The 20,693-nt window shown below is 40.8% G+C and overlaps 1 protein-coding gene across 9 annotated transcripts in view; it reads left to right on the top strand.

Annotated features, from left to right (window-relative positions):
- The window catches only part of ITGB6 (integrin subunit beta 6), a 164,591-nt gene that overhangs the window by 109,721 nt on the left and 34,177 nt on the right, over window positions 1-20,693 (top strand). For all 9 annotated transcript variants that reach the window (XM_066345473.1, XM_066345469.1, XM_066345470.1 and 6 more), the window contains one exon: window positions 15,357-15,446. In XM_066345473.1, the coding sequence (XP_066201570.1) occupies window positions 15,357-15,446 (90 nt within the window). The remainder of the gene's footprint in view (window positions 1-15,356; window positions 15,447-20,693) is intronic.

Raw genomic sequence — 20,693 nt, 5'->3', positions numbered from 1 at the left:
TCAGTCTTAGGACCAACCTATTGGAAAAGCTCCAGAGCTTCCTTACTAGTCCATGAAAGGACAACTCCTGAGCAGTTACCTACCCTCTTGATGGTCATGGTCACTATACTGCTCACAAAAATCAGGGGATCAGGGAATGTGCAGATACTCCAGTACTTTCAGCCTTCTCTACAGTGCATTTTCACCAATGAAATAAAAGTTGGTTTTGCATCTCATTTACATACTCGAACAACTTTCTGTGGCTTGTCATTTGCTTTTCTGATGTTCTAATTTAATTTTAAAAAAAGTCAAATGCTTCTCTTTTTTATTGCTTCATATTCATTTTAAAATATCGCCTAATTTTTGTGGGCAGTTATATCTAAAAACAAGCATAAAAAATAGTCATAACATGCTCTCTTGTAGCTTGTGAAATGCGCCAACCATATACAAGTTCCACTTTTTCAGGAATCAATAATTAAGTTTTTATTTCATCCTTTCTCTCTTCCTTTTTGCTAATCTTTTGAGCTTTTCACTGCAACAAAGAGAGTTGAAAGGATGCAAAGAAATTAGTGAGGAAGATAGAACAAAAACTGGATCCTTTTGCTATTTTTAGCTGTTTTGTTATTGTTTTGTTTTATACTGTTTGCTGTTGGAAATTATCAAAAACAATTTTGACTGGATGAAAATCCCTCTATCTCTGGCCTGAGATTTCCACAAAACATACATATACATGGAACTCCAGCTTTAGTAGTCAATGACTCAGCCTGGAGTGGGGAAACCACCACGAATTTTAAAGGTCTTTGAACAAATAAAACATACCTAGCTGTAATAGAGCGAACCTCAAGGTCTGGTCTAGAAAGCTGTTCTATATCCTATCAACTGCATCATATAATGGGGTATTCCAGATTTTTACTTTTATTAAACATAAAACCAGCCCTTGCCCATTGACTCAGTGGATGGAGCATCGGCCCACTGTGCATATGTCCTGAGTTTGATCCTTAGGGCACACATGAGAAGTGACCATCTGCTTCTCTACCTGTCCCTCTCTGCCTTCTCTCTCTTTTCCCTTCTTGCAGCCAGTGGCTCAGTTGGTCCAAGCATCGGCCCTGAGTGCTGAGGATAACTCTGTCAGAACGAGCCTCAGGCACTGAGGATAGCTCAGTTGATTCGAGTATCAGCCTCAAGCAGGGGTTGCCGGGTGGATCCCAGTCAGGGCGCATGAGGAGTCTGCCTCTCTACCTCTCCTTTTCTCACTTAATAAAAATGAATAAATAAATAAAATCAAGCTCTGGCCAGGTTGCTCAGTTGGTTAGAGCATCATCCTGATACACCAAGGTTCCTGGGATCCCTGATCAGGACACATACAAGAGTCAACCAATAAATGCATGAATAAGTGCAACTACAAATTGATGTTTCTCTCTTTCTCTCTCCCTTCCTGTATTTCTCTAAAATCAATAAATAAAAATAAAAAATCATCTAAGAATATATAGAAAATTTGTGGATCGTGAGAAATATCCATGGATTTGTTAAATTGTTTTTAATTCAGGTGTAATGGAAAAGGATTTTTATTTTCCTTTAGTTGAGGTATTGGGGAACAAAGACTGAGGACAGCCAGCTGCCTACACTTTCCTCATGAATGAAAACCTCTCCCAGAGAGGGAGGATTTGGAAGTAAATCTCATGTCCTCAGATTATCAAGGCAAATGTGTTAGAAGTATTTTCCAGTCTAATTCATGTCACAATCATGAAAAGTCATCAGCAGCTCCCCTTAGGTCCCCTCAGTACTTTTCCTCTAAAGAACTCAAAGGCTCATAATCCAGATAATAAATACAGGGGGGAAAGATACAGGTTTAAGGTAAGGCTTTAATGAGATGCCCTATCAAGTTAACCCGTGTAGAAATATAACATAGGATTTCATCTATATGAGGCCTAAATATTTCAAGGTTTACACAACACCCAGAATGTCTAGCATATGATTCAAACCAAGACAATAGTGATTGTATTCATTTGTTTATCCATCCATCCATCAAACATTTCATGAGCTCCTCCTAAGAATCAGGGTCTTTGACAAAAGAGAAGAGAGTGACACAGTGCCCACCTCAGTAAGTCTCAGACCATTAAAGAGACTGGTAGACCTATAATTTGCTTAAAGAACAGGATAAGGGCGTTTTAGAAATTGCAGTCTGAAAGAGACACCCCCCCCCCCCAAGGCAATGATTTGCTGAAGGGCCAGAGTTTTCATATGGTCAATATTTTTGTTCTTTTCTGTTTATTAGAAAGGGCAGAAAATTAATTGGCAATCATTAACTACAGTACCATAGTGTTGAACGAAACCCTTCACATTATGACAGTGGAAACTGAGGGCCGGAGGTAATTATGATTAATTCTCATGACTATGATTATGAGAATAATAGGGAAGGTTTGCTGAGGTTTCATTATAAGTGGCAGCCTGGTGTTAAGTATTTTAACTCATTTTATCACTTAATCTCCATTTTATGGCTATGGAACTCAAAATGATGTGGCAAGTTGCATTAGAGAGCCAGGATTTGAACCTAGGTAGTTTGAGTTCACAGCACCAACCACTAGGTAAGGCGCAATTGAACCTGGACTGCTGTAGTGAAGAACATGCTGATTTCTAGCTACTGGACTATGGGAGAAGCAGCCTTTCCGTTAAAGTAACTGACTAAAAGCCACTGAGCAGCGAAAGCCCAGAGCCTAAGGGTAGAGCAGAGCTGCCTGACAGATGAACTGATAGGTAAAATTCGTATAAATGGCAGTCCTTCAAGGCCGGTAAGCACGAGGGTCCTTTGATGTTACTGTTAATTTAGACAAATACAGATATTTTTAAACGTGTGGACTCGAGAAAGGGAGACATTTGGATTCTGCCTTGTGGGTTATTTAAACTCTGATTGGTAAAAACAGGCTGGGGAGCATGGTGTCATTGGCCAACCATCTGAAACAGCTCCTGTCTGTGGTAATCACTACCTACAGTTCCAACCAAAGGAGGGGAAGGGGACACATTGCCTGACAAAGGCTGTGGGTTTGTTATACTACAGTTCAAGTGCACAGAAAAATAGAGTATGTAATGTCTTCAACATCCATATGCCTACTACTCAGATTTCTCTAATCTTAACATTTTGCCTCCATATTCGCTTCAGATTTTTTAAAGAAATAAACACTTCATACGCCATTGCCTGCTGTATAACCGCCCAGTTCTGTCTGACCCCACCCTCTCTCTCCTTCCATAGCAATAAGTTCAGTATGCTGAACTCATGTTTATTAGTCCCATGTTTATTTTTGTACTACTAAAAATATATATACAGCCATAAGTAGTTGCATTGTTTTGGCTTACACATTTCATTTCCTATTATTCCTACAATTTGTTTTTTTGACTCAATGTTATGTTTTGTTTTGTTTTTTAATTATGGTAAAATATACATAATAAAATGTAACCATGTTTAACTATGCATTTTTGTGGCATTAAGTACATTCACATTGTTGTACTCAGTGTTACATTTTTGAAGCTTATCCATGGAGATATGTAGAGCTTTCGTTTACTCTTTTCCATGGCTATCCATATTCCATTAAGTGTATGCATTAACTGCAAAGTGTTCATTTTGCTACTGAGGGCATCCAGTCTCTTTCAGTTGAGCAGCATTACAAATGTTGCAGCTGTGCCCACCCTTGCATATTTGTTCTCCAATGAGGAGCCATTTCTAGAAGTGAAATCCTCAGCTCACAGAAGAATGGCATACTCAGTTCTTCTGGGTATGTCCAAATGGCTCTTCAAAGTGGTTGTACCAGTTACTCTCCTACTGACAATATGTACTACTCTCCCCCCACCAAAAAAACCCACCACTTTAAATTGCTTTTCTTTTTAAAGATTTTATTTATTGATTTGAGATAGATAGATCGATAGAGAGAGACAGGGCGGGGGGAGAGGAGAAGCATCAACTCATAGTAGTTGCTTCTCATATGTGCCTTGACTGGCAAGCCTGGGGCCTCAAACTGGCGACCTCAGCATTCCAGCTCAACATTCTATCCACAGCACTGCCACAGATCAGGCTAAGTTACTTTTCTAATGGTAAAGTTAACACATTATTTGAAAGAAAAACAATAGTGGGGATACAAAAAAAAATCCCGAAGAAGAAAATAAAGATCACTCAGAACTCACCACTCAGACATTGCTAACCATTCTTGACATTTTAGGATAAGTCCTCTCTTCTTTCTTTGCATATATTTATATATATATATATATATATATATATATATATATATATATATATATATATATTTTAACATAATTGACACCATACTGTACATATTAAGTGTGTTCACATTTTTTAATGAGTTTATACATTTATAGTTTTATAAAGTCATAAAAATTGCATTTAGTGATATGTCAGTCACTTTTATTGACAAGAATAACATTAACTGAAATCAAGGTCATTTTACCAAATCTGAAACCTGTGTTTGCTATACTTAACAGGGTGTCTGCTTTCAAGTAAAAGCAAACTTGCTTGCTTCTCACCAACAGCTCCAGAACATCACAATCACTACATTTTTACTTACCAGGTGATCTTTTACATATCCCCATGATACTGGCTACTTTTTTACATCTTCATGTGATTATTTTAATAGAACCAACACATTATTTCTAGTATATGTTTTCTTATCCCTGAAACTGCCTCCTTGATGAGGACTCCATCTATGAACAAACTCAGTTTCTTCAAAGGCTCTTCTCTGTACTGCAAGGTGCTCAAAGCTGTGTAATTACCCTTCCTTATCCTATCTCAGAGCCCAGCAGGCTGCAGGCATGCCTGTTGAATTCAGTTACCCATATACCACCTGAAGCCTTGCCTACAGTTGCAGTTAGCCACTCTGGCGGGTCCAAATTACAGCTATGCTTAGAGGAAGCTCACCCCGGCTGGGACTGTCATGCAGGAGTCTAACTGCAAGCAAGTATTCTGCATATGGCAGAGTCTATTAAAAAATTACAGAGTCAAGACACTAGGGACAAGTAAAAGGGCTAGCCCCTGGACATAAGAAGAGTTTGGGAGGATCATATATTTTAATTTGTGCCTATCTGAAAGGGCCTAAACTATGCTGCAAAGGAGCCAATATTAATTAATCAATAGCTCAATATTTTGTTGCCCCTGTATATTGAATAACCAAAAAGAAAACTGGAAATTTTGGAGACAGAAAATATTGTTGAGCTTGAGCAGTTTGGGCACACTTTATTCATGAATTCAGGCTTGGCATATTTTTTTCTATAAGATTGTCAGATTTAGCACATAAAAATACAGGATGCCCAGTTAAATTTGAATTTCAAATAAGCAACTAATAATGTTTTAGTATAAGTATGTCCTATAGAATATTTAAGACAAACACTAAAAATTTTAGAAAATTTACTGAAAACTGGAAAAGAATAATATGCAGGGATGGAAAATAATGGAATGGGAGAGATTGAGATGTTACTTTAATAGGATCTTTAGGGAGGACTCCTTTCAAGAAGGATTATATTACCAATTCAAGATTTGTGTGCCTGACACTTCAATGGCCAGTGTTCAACACATCAGAGTTTGGAGTGAGGAAAAGGTTATTGATTGAGAAATTGAGTTTGAAAAGATGAGTGTGCCTTATAGCTTCCACAAATTCATTTTAAGAAAGCTCAGAATTCAGGCTTCTTTTATGTCTAGGGAAGGGAAGAGGGGTGGGACAAGAGGTATGTGACATCCAGGCAATGAACAGAGAGTCAAGGAAGAGTGCAAAATCTCTAAATATTTTCGTTCCCCAGTCCCTTGACCCCTGCTGACCTGAGTTCGGTCTGGAAGCTCCTGTAAATCTTTGATGAACAGTCATTTTTTGTACATATTTCTCTAATTCTTTGGAAAAGGCACCTTTGGTAAGGGGTTGTTCTTGCAAAAACTTAAGCATAAAGCAGAATTCTTCTAGTTGATTAGCATATCTATAGAAGGAGCTATTAGCCTAACATCCAAGGAAGAAATACAGACTAGAATTAAAATAGAGTCAGAGAGAGCAAGCATTTCACTGTTACAATTAGAAAGCAGCAACCTGAATGTTGAGAAGTTTTCAAGAGGACAAGGCATGTGCAAAGGCCCTAAGCAGTAAAATTCATTGTGTTTGAGAAAGAGCTAGTCAGTTGATGTGAGCTGTGGTAGAAGGAGAGAAAGTTGAAAAGGTAGGCTAAAACAAGACCCTAGGCCAAAGGTAGTAAGCATGGTGCTATCCTGTGGGCAACAGGCATTTAAAAACACTGCTTTCATTCTTGTTGAATAGAGAATAGATGTTTTAGATATCAACAAAATATTGAACTATATTGTAATTGAGGCTCCCTTCTGAATTAGGGGCACACAGGTTTAAAAACATGACATCTTAATTTTCCAAATTGCCATAGCCTTTCCTGGACAGACCGTTCTATACCAGCAATTCTTAAATTGTGGTGCTCTTTGGAATTGCCTGAGGAACTTTCTAAAAAAGCCCAATACCCAGTCTGACCAGGCGGTGGCACACTGGATAGGGTGTCGGACTGGGATGAGGAGGACCCAGGTTTGAGACCTTGAGGTCGCCAGCTTGAGCGCAGGTTCATCTGGTTTGAGCAAAGCTCACCAGCTTGGACCCAAGGTCGCTGACTCGAGCAAGGGGTTAGTCTGCTGAAGGCCCACAGTCAAGGCACATATGAGAAAGCAATCAATGAACAACTAAGGTGTCGCAACGAAAATTGATGATTGATGCTTCTCATCTCTCTCCGTTCCTGTCTGTCTGTCCCTATCTATCCCTCTCTCTGACTCTGTCTCTCTGTGTCTCTGTAAAAATAAATAAATAAATAAATAAATAATAAATAAATAAATAAATAAAATAAAAAGCCCAATACCCAGACCAAACCCTGATTCAATTAAATCAGCATCTCTGGGTCTGAGACCAGGCATCAGTGTTTTTCAAAATCTCTCCTAGCGTATTCAGTCACTGGGGGAGCTTGTTAAAATGCACACTGATTCAGAAGGTCTGGAGTAGGGCCTGAGATTCTCCATTTTTCACGAGCCCCAGGTGCTGATGCTGCTTGTCCTCCACACTTCAAGTAGCAAGGCCAGTTTCTCCTTAGCAGTCCTGTACAGACACCTGTTTAGTCTTTCCTGCTCCCCTTCATTGTGTTCCTTAGTAGTCATCCTTCAAAGTTTTATTACCTGCCATCGGGTCTGCAAAGCAAAAAAGCATGCTAATGAATCCAGCATCGCTTCCCATTTTAAAAGAGCTCTCTAAAGCTTTGGGATTTGCATTCACCAACAAAGGTCTGCAATTCCTCTCAAAAGGCAGAGTAATCTTATTAAGAGATGATCTGTGGTATCCTCAGTAACAAATACTCCATGTAGCCTCTTTGTTCTCTAAGCCTCCATCCTCCAACGCCTCTCTGCACTTGTTTGTCTCGGAGCAGTCACGCGTGGTGGGTCCATTTGTCTTTCCTTATCACTTTGTTACTGCTGCCCAGCACCCATTCAGCTGTGTTCCGCTGTGTGCTGCAGCTTCTCGGCTGACAAGATAATTACATTCCGGGGCAGACGGGGGAAAGACAGGTAGTGCTCCAAGTTCCAAAGAAGCCGACTACTAGTCATTGCCGAGCCGACTTCAAGATCAAGCACCTGATCTAATTAGCACACTCCCATCGCTGCCTGCCTGACTGCGGAATGCTGACAATTGAAAGCCTGAAGGCAAAGCCAATATCGGGCAACCCAGAGACAGACATTCGTGCTACCCAGTACCAGAAACAATTACATATTCTTTTTGGAATCTTGGGTGTCCTAGTAAGGCAGTCACGCCGGGAGGTAAACTTTTGCATAATATGGGGGGCCCTGCACTTACAGATAATAAACGGGAGAACCAGCCGAATAAAACCTCACAAGAATGAAAGACCTCACGGGGAGAAAGCCCTCAGAAGAAGGACTTATTTCAGCAAGCCAAGCCCGCCCCCAGCCCTGGAAGAAGCATGCTGCTTGACAAGAGCAAGGCTTCACCAGCAAAGCCCTATTTTCCTTTGACCAGATAAATAGTACAATCTAGTCCCCTAGGGGAGAATTGTTTTTTTAATACCTCTATGGTTTCACTACTTCCGACATTTTCAAGAGATAGCCTTTCAGTGTGAAAGTGATTATAGCCACACCCCCTTTTCTTCCTTTCTTTTTACTTTGGGTATGAAAGCGTTCTCTAATCTTTAAGCCCCTTCATATAAATACAAAGCATTATTATTGTGAATTTTCAATGAGATTCATCCTCACCCTCCATGGCTACTGGCTTTTTCCCCAGGTCCTGGCAGTGCCTAGTGGAGCCGAGTGAGCACTGGCTTTGTAGTTGGGACCTGTTTCTACCACTTATTAGTCTGCGACTGGGCCAGGTGCTCACTTCTCCAGCTCAAGCTAAGGATTTAAAGGTTAAAAAGTCAATGCCCTGGTTGGGTAGCTCAGTTTGTTAGAGCATTGTCCCAATATACCAAAGCTGTGGGTTCAATCCCTGGTCAAGAGTACATACAAAGATTCAACGAATAAATGCATAAATAAGTAAAACAACAAATCAGTGTTTCTCTCTCCAATTCCCCATCTTTCTCTCCCTTCTTCTTTCTCTAAAATGAATCAATCAATAAAAAAAAATTTTTTTAAGGTTAAAAATCCAAAAGAACTCAGGCAGAATGATAAGACTTGAATTGTGTTCTCCCAAAAGGTATGTTCAAGTCCTAATGCCTAGTACCTCAGAACGTGATCTTGTTTGGAAATAGGGCCTTCCGGATGTAATTATTTAAGATGAAGTCATACTCAAGCAGGGTAGACCCTTATTCCAATGTGACTGGTATACTTAGAAGAAGAGAAGAGACACAGGAGAGGGAACACCATGTGATGATGGAGGCAGCTATTAGAGCGATGCATAGTCAAGTCAAGGAACACCAAGGATTGCCAGTGACCACCAGAAGTTAGGAAGAGGCAAGGGCAGATCCACCCAGTCAGTTTTCAAAAGGAGAATGGCCCTGCCGACACCTTAATCTCAGACTTGTAGCCTCCAGGACTGTGAGACAATAATTTCTGTTGTTCTAAACCACCCAGTTTGTGGTACTAGTTACAGCAGGCCTCGGAAACGAATCCCTCCAGTTAACTTAGGCTTCTTCATTAACCTCTCTCAGGCTCACCTGCCACACACATCAGCAGAGCATGACAGCCATTGCCAGTGTTGGGCACCTCCCATCGGTGGCCAGGTTAAGAGATCTGGCTCTAGGGCATGGCAGGTGGACCCAACTCTGCTACTTCCTGGCTACATGACCACAGACCAGTTAAATTCCCTGAGCCTCAGGATCTTGGCAGTAGAACAGGGATAATAATAATATTACCTAAACAATAGAGCTTCTCTGAGGAATGAAAGAGATGCCACTGCTAATTGTAAATGTTAGATCTAGTTATTCTTTCCTAGATGATGGTAAGAGGAGCGTTCTGGGCACCTTCAGCCCTGTCTGCAGTGTGGGCTCATTGCACAAGAACAGTGAGCTATGTGGACCCAAGGAGCAGCGTGGTCCCTTCTCCCGGCATTCCTGCTACTTCCCCAGCACTGTCCTTGAGTCCCCATGACAATATATCTTCTAAGAGCTTGGGTTTCTGAGGATGTATGCAAAGGTGCTTGGAGATATCAGGAGGCTTGTGAGGACCTCTACCTCCCGTTGTAAGTCCTTCTGAATTAGAAACTGCAGCTCACGAGGACTTGCTCTCAGGAGCAACTCCTGAGGAAGGAGAGAGATTCAGGAGGCAGGTAATGCTGTGAGTGCTGAGGGCTTTGCCCATTATATACCTCTCTGATTCCACCCCCAGGTTGAAGGAAACCAGGTAGGAACTGATTACTGCTTGTAGCCAAACACTTGAAAGATCTGAGACCTTTTAAGAATTACCTGCACTTTCTCCAGTGGCGCCGACATCTTGGTGACCAAGAGCATCCTCTTGACAAGAGGAAAAATGAGTGCCTTTCTTTGCACTTGTTTGTCTCAGAACTGTCATACACGTGGGCTCCTTTCCGCTGTGGATCACCTAGGAGTGGAACTGCCAGGTCACAAGGCGCTCATGTTCAGCCTTAGTCGCTACTACCAGTTTCTAAAAAAATTGAACCAATTTAGGCCCCCCTGTAGGTGTGTGAGAATATCATCAGTTTTTAAAATTGTTGGCCCTTCTAGGGATTTCATGCTGGCATGTTGCTGTGGTTCTAGTTTCTATTTCTCTAATGATTAATAATTTTGAACACTTTTCACATCCCCTTTGCCACTTGCATATCTATTTTTATCAAGATGGCTTTTCCTTGTTGATACAAAGAAATGTATCCTGGTGCCAAATCACACATATGTATTACAGTATTTCCTATCACTCATTGGCTCTTTCTCACTCTCTTAAAGCAGGGTCCCCAAACTTTTTACACAGGGGGCCAGTTCACTGTCCCTCAGGCCTTTGGAGGGCCAGACTATAAAAAAAAACTATGAACAAATCCCTATGCACACTGCACATATCTTATTTTAAAGTAAAAAACAAAACGGGAACAAATACAATATTTAAAATAAAGAACAAGTAAATTTAAATCAACAAACTGACCAGTATTTCAGTGGGAACTATGCTCTTCTCACTGACCACCAATGAAAGAAGTGCCCCTTCTGGAAGTGCTCGAGGGCCGGATAAATGGCCTCAGGGGGCTACATGTGGCCTGTGGGCCGTAGTTTGGGGACCCCTGTCTTAAAGGCATCTTTTCAGAACAGAAATTCTTTTTTTCCCCCAGAACAAAAATTTGTAATTTTAAGTCTTATTTTTCAATCTTTTCCTTTATAGGTAGTGCTTTTGTTGTCCTACTTAGTCCATTTTTCCCCCCTCAGGTAACAAGGATATCTCTCATGACTTCAGTAATGATAAAAGCCAAAATAGTGGTTAGGTTTAGGGAACGGATAATGACTGGGAGGCACTGCCTTGGAAGGAAGGGAGCCCAGGGTGCTGATTATGTTCTATTTCTTGATCTCGGTGGCAGCTAAATGTGCTGTTTACTTTCTAAGTATTCATTGGACTGCATACTTGTTACTTAAAACACTGTGCATGTGTTCTATACTACCTTTAAAGTTAGGGAGAGAGAGAATGCACAGACAGAAGCCACTAAACTGAAGAGATACAAGGCAATGACAAAAAAAATACTTTGAGAGATTAGAGGAATATTTGTAAACAGATTAGTTAGTATCACAGGTTCTCAATTTCAACAAGCTAACCTCTTAATAAATGTATTTCAGCAAAATATCTTTAGTACGTATAGTTTAAGACCAGAGCACTTGGTCAATCATTGAAAATAAGTAGTGCTGAGCATCAAATCCCTCCACATTAGTGAGCTTCACAGACTCCAGCAAGCACAGAGCCCAGGGAGGAGCAGCAGTTTGCTCGAAATATTTGTTTTTATAAATTCCTTATTACAATGTTGCTAAGAGACACATGGCAGCCCGTTCTGTTTCCCACCCTCTGCTCAGGAGCATGAGTCACATGGTCTATGGTGGCTAAGGGGTCTGAGGAGGTGAAAGGCCTCTGAGATGAGAGCAGAAATGCCACAAGAGTAGGACATAAAGATTCAGCAGTCACCCTCCAAGGCAGAAACCCAATCGAAACGCTCAGCAAGGATACAGTTAATACTAAACTATATTCCAGAACACAGCCAGACTCTGAACCTGATGAGAGTTAACCCAGTGGGAAGTGCCATCAAAGCAGGAAGGAAGGTCACTGTCAGGAGCTGTCCCCTCTGTGGGCGAGAACGCTGACATAGCACCAAAAGCAGACAAGGATTTGCCAAGATTCTCAGCCAGAGTCTTTCCGAAGAGAAAGCCGACCACTAGCCTGTCTACAGCTAGCTGAGGCAGCAGGCGTGTCTGCGCGGCTCCCTGCCCTCAGCCACACGGGCGTGCACACCTGACAGCTGATTCTGCCAACCAGACACTGAGAGCACTGAATTTAGAGACAGTCTCTGAGAGGAATAGGAGTGTGCAGGTGTGAATTCAGGCCCTTTCTTCTGTATCCTTTGATGCCTGGCACTAAATGACCCCCTGTATATTTCTCACCCTCTATCCTTGATAGGAGATTTCCAGGGAGCAAATGCAGACTTCTGGACAAAGAAATATCTTTTTCGAGATAGGGCTTGACGAAGGAAGTTTCAAGAAAACTAAGGGAATCAGGGGGGAAAAAAACACCTTGCAAACATGGATGAGAAAGCAACCTCCATCCTGACCAGGCGGTGGCACAGTGGATAGAGCGTCGGACTGGGATGCAGAGGACCCAGGTTCGAGACACAGAGGTCGCCAGCTTGAGCGTGGGTTCATCTGGTTTGAGCAAAGCTCACCAGCTTGGACCCAAGGTCGCTGGCTTGAGCAAGGGGTTACTCAGTCTGCTGTAGCCCCATGGTCAAGGCACATATGAGAAAGCAATCAATGAACAATTAAGGTGTCGCAACAAAAAAATTAATGATTGATGCTTCTTATCTCTCTTTGTTCCTGTCTGTCTGTCCCTATTATCCCTCTCTCTGACTCTCTCTCTCTCTGTCTCTGTAAAAAAAAAAAAAAAAAAAAAAAAGCAACCTCAAGAACTCCCGGGCGGCTTCGTGAGGAGGAGGGGAGGACATCTAGAACTAGGATAATCCATGGACAAATAACAGAGAGTTCAAGCCCAAGCATAGGGGTTTGTATTTCTCATCAGCTCATGTAACATAGTGTTTTTAGAATTCACTGTTTTTAATATCCAACAGTCATCTTTTATAGTTACAGTGCTATAATTTGTCACATCCAGGCATGCAAAAGCATTCTTTTCTAACATTAAACATGTTTAATCAGGACAATTTATAATAGCACTTTAGGGATTTAATGAAAGAAAGGCATTTGACACATGATATTTACAGTAATCATAACACTACAAGATTTAAAGTATAATTCTTTACAGTGTTAGATCAGGAAGCCAAATTGTCCATGCTTCTAGTTAGTTATTTGCAGTGCTTTGGGGGTGTGTGGGGGGGGATCAGCATCCAGAAATTAATTGATGATTTCCTCTTCACAATTGTCAGTGTTGTCATAGGGTACTGTGGCCGGCTGCCAGCTCCTTTCTACCCTGGCTCTAGTGGCAATCAACAAATATGATTAATGCTAAACCACTTGTCCTAATAGCCAAACGCCAAATGTCATACCACAAGCAGGGTCATAATTATGCTTTAGGAAGTAGATGGATTTGGCTTTGTTAACCAAGAATTAACTGAAAATCTGGAGGCCACTGGAATTAGTGCTTGTGGTGAATACCCATTGTACTTCAGCCACGGGGATACCAAGAAATTTTTCAAGGATAGCAGTGTTTTGCAAAGCTAAGAGCCTTGACATTCTTTCTCAGAAGGATCTAAACCTTTCCTTGTCAAGCTCTGAACATTCCCCCTGCCTTCTCTTCTGGGACTAGTCAAATTTACACACAGTCCTCTTCCACTTGAGTGGAATTGAAGTTCCTATTTAGGTATTCACTGGTAACCACTGGCCCCATGCTTCACTGACCATGCGCTTATTTGAAAAGGTAAATTGATAAACCAGTGCCTTCCTCATATTTGACAAGTTCTACCTGGCTCAGGGAAACAGAGTGGAGCCCACCGTCGATGGGCAGTGATGTGCGGCACTGAGTAATGGGAAGAATGTTACCTGGGTTACTATCCACGGCCCCTTCAGTAACAAAACACAGCGTCAAGGCAGAGTGACAATTGACACTCTCAAGGGTTCAGATTTCCATCAAATTCATACTGAAACACAGTCATGAACACTGAAGTAAGGGAAACATTACAAAACCCACAAATTAATACCAAAGTTCATCTTTTTAATACAAAGGGTGGAGAAAGTTGGCCTACACCCAGGTGCCCACCTCTGGGCAGGCGCACGAGGCCTCTGAGAACATGCTAGTGGTCTGACATCACCTTGGCTTCATTGGTTCCTCTTGTAGGTTCCCTTTGTCCTGACTTATTTACTTAGCATCACAATTATAATTAATGATAAATATGAATTCTAAATTAGTTTTGTGTATTTCCTGATCTACTTAAATCTTCTGTGGAATAAGAGAAGATACTATGTGTGAACTACAGGAGGTGCCCTGAATCCTTCACTCAAAGCTGACTTCTCTTTTCTACGCACAATTTTAATAAATTCAGCCTTCTGATTTCACAACACACAGCAGCTTAGAAGAGCATAGCTGACAGAAAGGGTGGTTGTCTCTTTTTGATACCACAGCATATTAAGCCTACTTAATAGATATGTTGATGCAACAATAAATGAGTAAATTGGTCTGCAAGTGACACCTTATAGCTACAGAAGAGAATAGAAACTATTTTAAAACAAAGAAGCAAAAGCACAGCAGTTGGGGCCCACTAGCTGTGGGTATGACCATGGATTATAGAAGGTTTTGATGATTATAGAGCTACAGTTAATATTGGTAAGTATGATTCTATTTCTTCAAGAAAAATATCAAAGTGTGCTTTGGCGTCTTTATTGAAGAGGACAGGGGTATGTACTATACACTTTAGAAAACATTCTGTTTAAAAATATTTTTAAACATAAAACTTAAGGAGGGGATTTTCAGGGTTCTGGAAAATTCCCTTCTTTGCAATGCCTTATTCTCTAGCCATGTTCAATACCTGGAGTGCTATAGAACTCATACCGTGAGTTCTACTCGAGTGGGAACCACATCTCAAGAGATGCAATGTAGGTGGAGAGTGCCTCCAGTTTAGAGCTAGGCTCTGACTCAGTGGTGATGAGGGCGGCACCACAGCACCAGCTGCCATCCCTAAAAGAGTGCTCATTGCTGCAAGGAAGGGTCAGCTAACAGCAAGCAGCCAATAATTCACTCCTTTCCTCCACCAAGCAATCGACAATGAACACCCCTGAACTGAATGATTTACAAGGCACCTGAGAGTGCTAAGGGGCCCGTGTGGACCAAGTCTTGGTTTCTGCTATGTTACAAAAGTGAGAAGATAGTTCCTGATAGTATGCTCAGAATTTTCTGGACAAAGGACACCTCATGAATGAAGGATGTTATAGAAGTGATATTATTTGAGACTTGACTCCTGTCGTGATATAAATCACAGCCCCAGACTAAGGCAATCACTGACACCAGATTTCCCCAGTGGCCACTCTGGCCAGTTCACTTCCCACTTGAGTGCTGGACGTAGCACGAGGCAGGACTACAGTCTCAGGAGACCTGTCACCCCAGCCAGTTAAATAAAGGTGGTCTCAGCCAGCAGGCAGAACCCCACACTTGACATTTCTCAATTATGATGAGCAAAGGTTGATCTATTCTTTTTTGTTTACAGAATTATGCAAAACTCATTCCTGGAGCTACCGTAGGGCTACTTCAGAAAGATTCCGGAAACATCCTCCAGCTGATCATCTCTGCCTATGAAGTATGGCATTTTACAGTTGGCTTCTTTTTCTTGTTCATTTTCCTTTGATATTCAAAAACAGATGTTTTCAGCAGTTAACTGTACTTTCACATGTCGGTAGATTGAGTGCTTCTGCAGAAGAAAATCTCTCCGCATTAATGCAGCCAAAATATAAACTTTATTTCTTTTTTTTTTTTTTCTTCTGTATTTTTCTGAAGCCGGAAATGGGGAGAGACAGTCAGACAGACTCCCGCATGCGCCCGACCGGGATCCACCCGGCACGCCCACCAGGGGCGACGCTCTGCCCACCAGGGGGCAATGCTCTGCCCATCCTAGGCGTCGCCGTGTTGCGACCAGAGCCACTCTAGCGCCTGGGGCAGAGGCCAAGGAGCCATCCCCAACGCCCGGGCCATCTTTGCTCCAATGGAGCCTCGCTGCTGCGGGAGGGGAAGAGAGAGACAGAGAAGAAGGAGAGGGGGAGGGGTGGAGAAGCAGATGGGCGCTTCTCCTGTGTGCCCTGGCCAGGAATTGAACCCGGGACTTCTGCACGCCAGGCTGACGCTCTACTACTGAGCCAACCGGCCAGGGCCAACTTTGTTTATTTCATTTGCAGATATTCTTCCTGAGAGATGGGGCCAAAGGTTGAAAAAATCATACACCTGGTCATAAAGTTGAGGTTGTTTTTGTAATAATAACCAACAGCAAAATTTTAATTCTACCATAAAGGATTCATGAGTCATGCAGTTAAGTTCCCCTCTTCTCTGCCTGAGAAAACAAAAAACAGAAAAATACACAAAGTTTAAATTGCCAGCTCCGAAGGCTTAATGAGGCTATGTCGTAACAACAACAACAAAAGCAAAGCACAGCAGGAACAATGCCACTTTGTAGAGTCTCTGCTTTTGGGAACCAGGGAAGTTTTCCATTGGTTTTGTAGTTTTGCATTCATAGTATGTATATATACTATTTTGCCTTGACTTTGTTAATTAATACCCAAAGACAGAATTCCTTTCTTAAACTGACATACACTGATAGAGTTGCTAGGTTCTCTTTCTTTGTCCCCACTTCATAACTCATTCATCAGTGGTGGGTGGCCAGTAACCAACTCTTCTCTATTTTGATTCCTAAATATTATTTTTCCTTCCTTGTCTTTACTTCCAAAGAAAATACACACACACACACACACACACACACACACACACACACAACGATGAAGCTCTGAATTAGAACAGAAATGAAAAAAGTAAATTTTTACAAAGCACTAAAGCTCTAATATTTGCTCCAGACAGCAGTTACATAATACCCAATGAATAAAATACTAATTTCTGATGTTTCAAACTTACATCTAAATCCCATATGCATTCTATGCCAATACTTAGCATATACTGAACCAGTGTTCCTTAACTAAATGATATTTCAGAATCATCTGGTAAGCTTTTTAAAATAAGCAAGTCCAGATTTCTCTCACAGATGTCTCAGGAGAACTTTAATAGAAGAAGAGCTACATATTTTGAAAAAAAACCTCTCCAATAATTTTTATATTGCCTGACCAATTTTTTTTTTTTGTATTTTTCTGAAGTTGGAAACGGGGAGGCACTCAGACAGACTCCCGCATGCACCCGACTGGGGTCCACCCGGCATGCCCCCCAGGGAGCGATGCTCTGCCCATCTGGGGCATCGCTCTATTGCAACCAGGGCCATTCTAGTGCCTGAGGCAGAGGCCATGGAGCCATCCTCAGCGCCCAGGCCAACTTTGCTCCAATGGAGCCGCGGCTGTGGGAGGGGAAGAGAGAGACAGAGAGGAAGGAAAGGGGGAGAGGTGGAGAAGCAGATGGGCGCTTCTCCTGTGTGCCCTGGCCAGGAATCGAACCCAGGACTCCTGCGCGCCAGGCTGACGCTCTACCACTGAGCCAACCAGCCAGGGCTTATTGCCTGACCAATTTTGAAGCTCACCTCAAGTGAGAAAAGCAAAATACTCCTTCTCAAATACATTTCCTCAGAATATAAAATTCAGATATGTCCATCAAAATTATAAAATGAGTTTTCCTCACTCATATTCTCAGAAACTTTAGTTTTCTTAGTTCACATCAAAAATTAATCACCACATTAGCTCATGCTTGAAACTCTTCTAGACAGGAAAGCTTGTCAACAAAATGCTAAATGCTTTTATGCAGTAATTTAAAATTGTAATGTACAGAATCGTATAAAATCATATAGCGTTTTCTTTAATCCAGCACTCTCAAAAGTATTGGCCACTGACATAGTCAAAAAAATTAAACAAAGTAGAAAACAGTGAATTGTCAAAAATATATCCCCTCCACCCTGCTCCTCATCCCCTCTGACTAGCCTGTTCCGTGTCCCTAATTGCTCTGTTAGAGGTTATGTCTCTCTTTATAGTCCTAAATCACTCACAAAACTTACAAGGTAGTGGAAATCAAGGCATCACACATTTGAAGTGAACCTCCTGTCCTTAGCTTACTATCTCAAAAATACAAAGAAGTGTCTATTATTCTTATACCAAACAATCTTGCTCTGGATTTATAATTGAAACTTTATTATTTGCTGGATGAAGTATGCAACAGATATTAGCAAATTATTTTTCTATTTTGTTATTTTTAAATGTATTCTAAAAAGACTTTAAAATGTGGGGATAGACTGGATTTCCCTCTAGTCTATAAAGAAATAGAGAAGGAATAAGTATATATTGAGAGAAAATGCGAAATGCTTCTGACTTCTAGTGGGGCAGAGGTGGACAATTTGTGTTTATAACTAGTGATTATAGACTTCAACTCAATATTTTACAGTGCCATATTGTCATAAAAACCCTTAAATACCAGATGTGTATTCATCGGAGTATCATTTGCTTGTTTCCTTCCTTCCCTAACCACATAATAAAAGCTACTGAAATATTAATGCTCCAGAGACTAAGTTTTTCTGCTGGTATTTAAGCTTCAGAAGGGAAGTGACTTGGTTTGTTTTGTTTTTCCTGGTTCATAATGGTGCTCAATAAATGAATGAAAAATATGATAAAATACATAAATAAATATTTCTGTTGTTTCTCTGGGAAATTCACATTGAAATGTTTCCGGTGAAATTTGCAGTATAATATTTCAATTATACAAAGCCGAGAATTCCTTCATTTTGGTCAGACTATGTCATCTACGGACTTTCAGGTCATAGTCCTCATTTCTCATTTATCTCCCAACTCACTGCGCAACTCACTGTCTTCAGCATGACTCCTGTCATAATTCTGACGAGGTGTGTGTGTAAAATTTTCCCCTTACTTGGCCTTTCGGTTTCTTGAACTCTGTTCCAACAATGATCTTGTTCTCTTACCCCTTAATTACTTTCTCATACTTTCATTTTTTGTCTTACCTCAAACCTTGTCTTTGCCGATAAACTACACGACCTCAACTGCATGCAGCCCATTCCACTACTTCCTCTCTTTTCATTTCACTTCTGCTAATTCCCTTAGTATTTCTTTCAACCCATGAGGATCTCCATTTAATTGATGCCCCTACCCTCTCTTTAGAGTTCCTCATCCTCTTGATGTTCTCTCTTGCCAGGAACGCCAGTTTAAATTCAATCATTATGATCACTTCTTGGAAACCTTCAACTCCTCTGTCTCCTATTGCTCCTTTGAAATTGTTTGGCCAAACATGGTCTGGTTAAATATGACTGTCCACTCGCTCTGCACAGATGAGTAAGAATGCAAAAAATATATAATCTAGTTATGCTAACCAGTCTCACTTTAAATTCATGATTAAGGATGGACCTCAAGTGGGTCCCAGCAACCAGGCTACATTTCTGTAGTTATATCCAAGTAGAGATGTCTAAGTGTCGGTTGTTATATTAGTTGACAATTTAGGAGAGTAAATAGAACTCTCCCATATTGCACTAATAGTTTTCTCCTTCTAAATTGATAATAATTCTATCCTTCCATTTGCTAGGACCAAAAAGCTTGAAATGATCTTGGACTTTCTCTTTCTCTTTCTCTTTCTCTTGTACTGCAAATTTCTTCCATCAAAAATTTTTTTTGGTTCTATCTTCAGAGTTATTTAGAACATGATCTAGTTCACTGCCCTCATTCTGGTCAGAACCACCATCCTCATCCACCTACATTATTGCAAAACCTCTTAAATGCCTCCCATATCCACCTTTGGTTTCCTACATTTTGTTTTCAACAAAATCAGCTAGGATATATAGTCAGATTATATCACTCCTCTATACATAACCTTAACTGTGCTCTCATTTTATGTAGAATGAAAACTGAATTCTTTATAACGGCATCCTAGGACCCTACCAGATCTGTCCCGCTCCACCCCGTTACTTCTCTGACTTCCCCTCCCGCTACCCTGCTCTAACGTTCTGCTCCAGTGCAGCCACCCACTTCTCCTCGCTGTTCTGTTCCCAGAGTCAAGCGGACATGCTCATGTCTTTAGGGTCTTTGCATTCACTGTACCCCCTTCCTGGAACACTCCTTTTGCAGTATCTAAACAGTTCATTTCCCCTTACTTTCTTGAGATATCACCTTCTTAATGAATCCTACCCTGACCACTTTTTTAAAAAGTGCAGCCTACAAGCCCTGCACACACTCTCTTAATCTTCATTATTCCACTCTAACTTTCTCCCAGAGCATTTGTCACCTTTTAGCACACTATATAAATTTTTTTATTTATTATGGTTTTTTTTCTGTCTTCCCACACCAGGATATAAATTACATAAGGTCAGCTATTTTTGCGGTTTCTGTTTTCTAAGCACCTAAATCAGTGTCTGGTACATTGTGGGCACTCAATAAATATTTTCTGAATGAATAAACTTAAACTGTAACTAGTTGAAATGAAATAGATTTAAAGAGTATATTTTAATGCTAAATTGGCAGAATTTACCATCTTAAGGCATAATGGAAATAATCTCTAGAACTGAAAAATGATATTTCAATCTCTGCATATTCTGAAAAGTTGGCCTATGTCCATCTACTGAAGCGGTGACAATATGGGGAAATTAAAAGGCAGGGAAGAGGGGTCACTTAGAATTTACAGTCAACAATTTAGAATTTGGAGGAAGACAAGGTAATCTTACTATGCAGGTGGCAAAATTGTACTTAAGGAGAATTTGAAACTGAATACACTTTTAAAATCCTAGCAATAAAGTGGGTATAAGAATTCAAATCCTTTTAGTTGAACTCAAGTATAACTTAATTCATAATATTTTTCAATTTATTCATTTTGTTTTAGTTTAGTTTTTTTTTTTTTTTTTTTAGAGAGAGAG

Source organism: Saccopteryx leptura, chromosome 7 (assembly GCF_036850995.1).
Source record: "Saccopteryx leptura isolate mSacLep1 chromosome 7, mSacLep1_pri_phased_curated, whole genome shotgun sequence".
NCBI lineage: Eukaryota > Metazoa > Chordata > Mammalia > Chiroptera > Emballonuridae > Saccopteryx > Saccopteryx leptura.
This window is presented reverse-complemented; position numbering and strand designations above follow the sequence as displayed.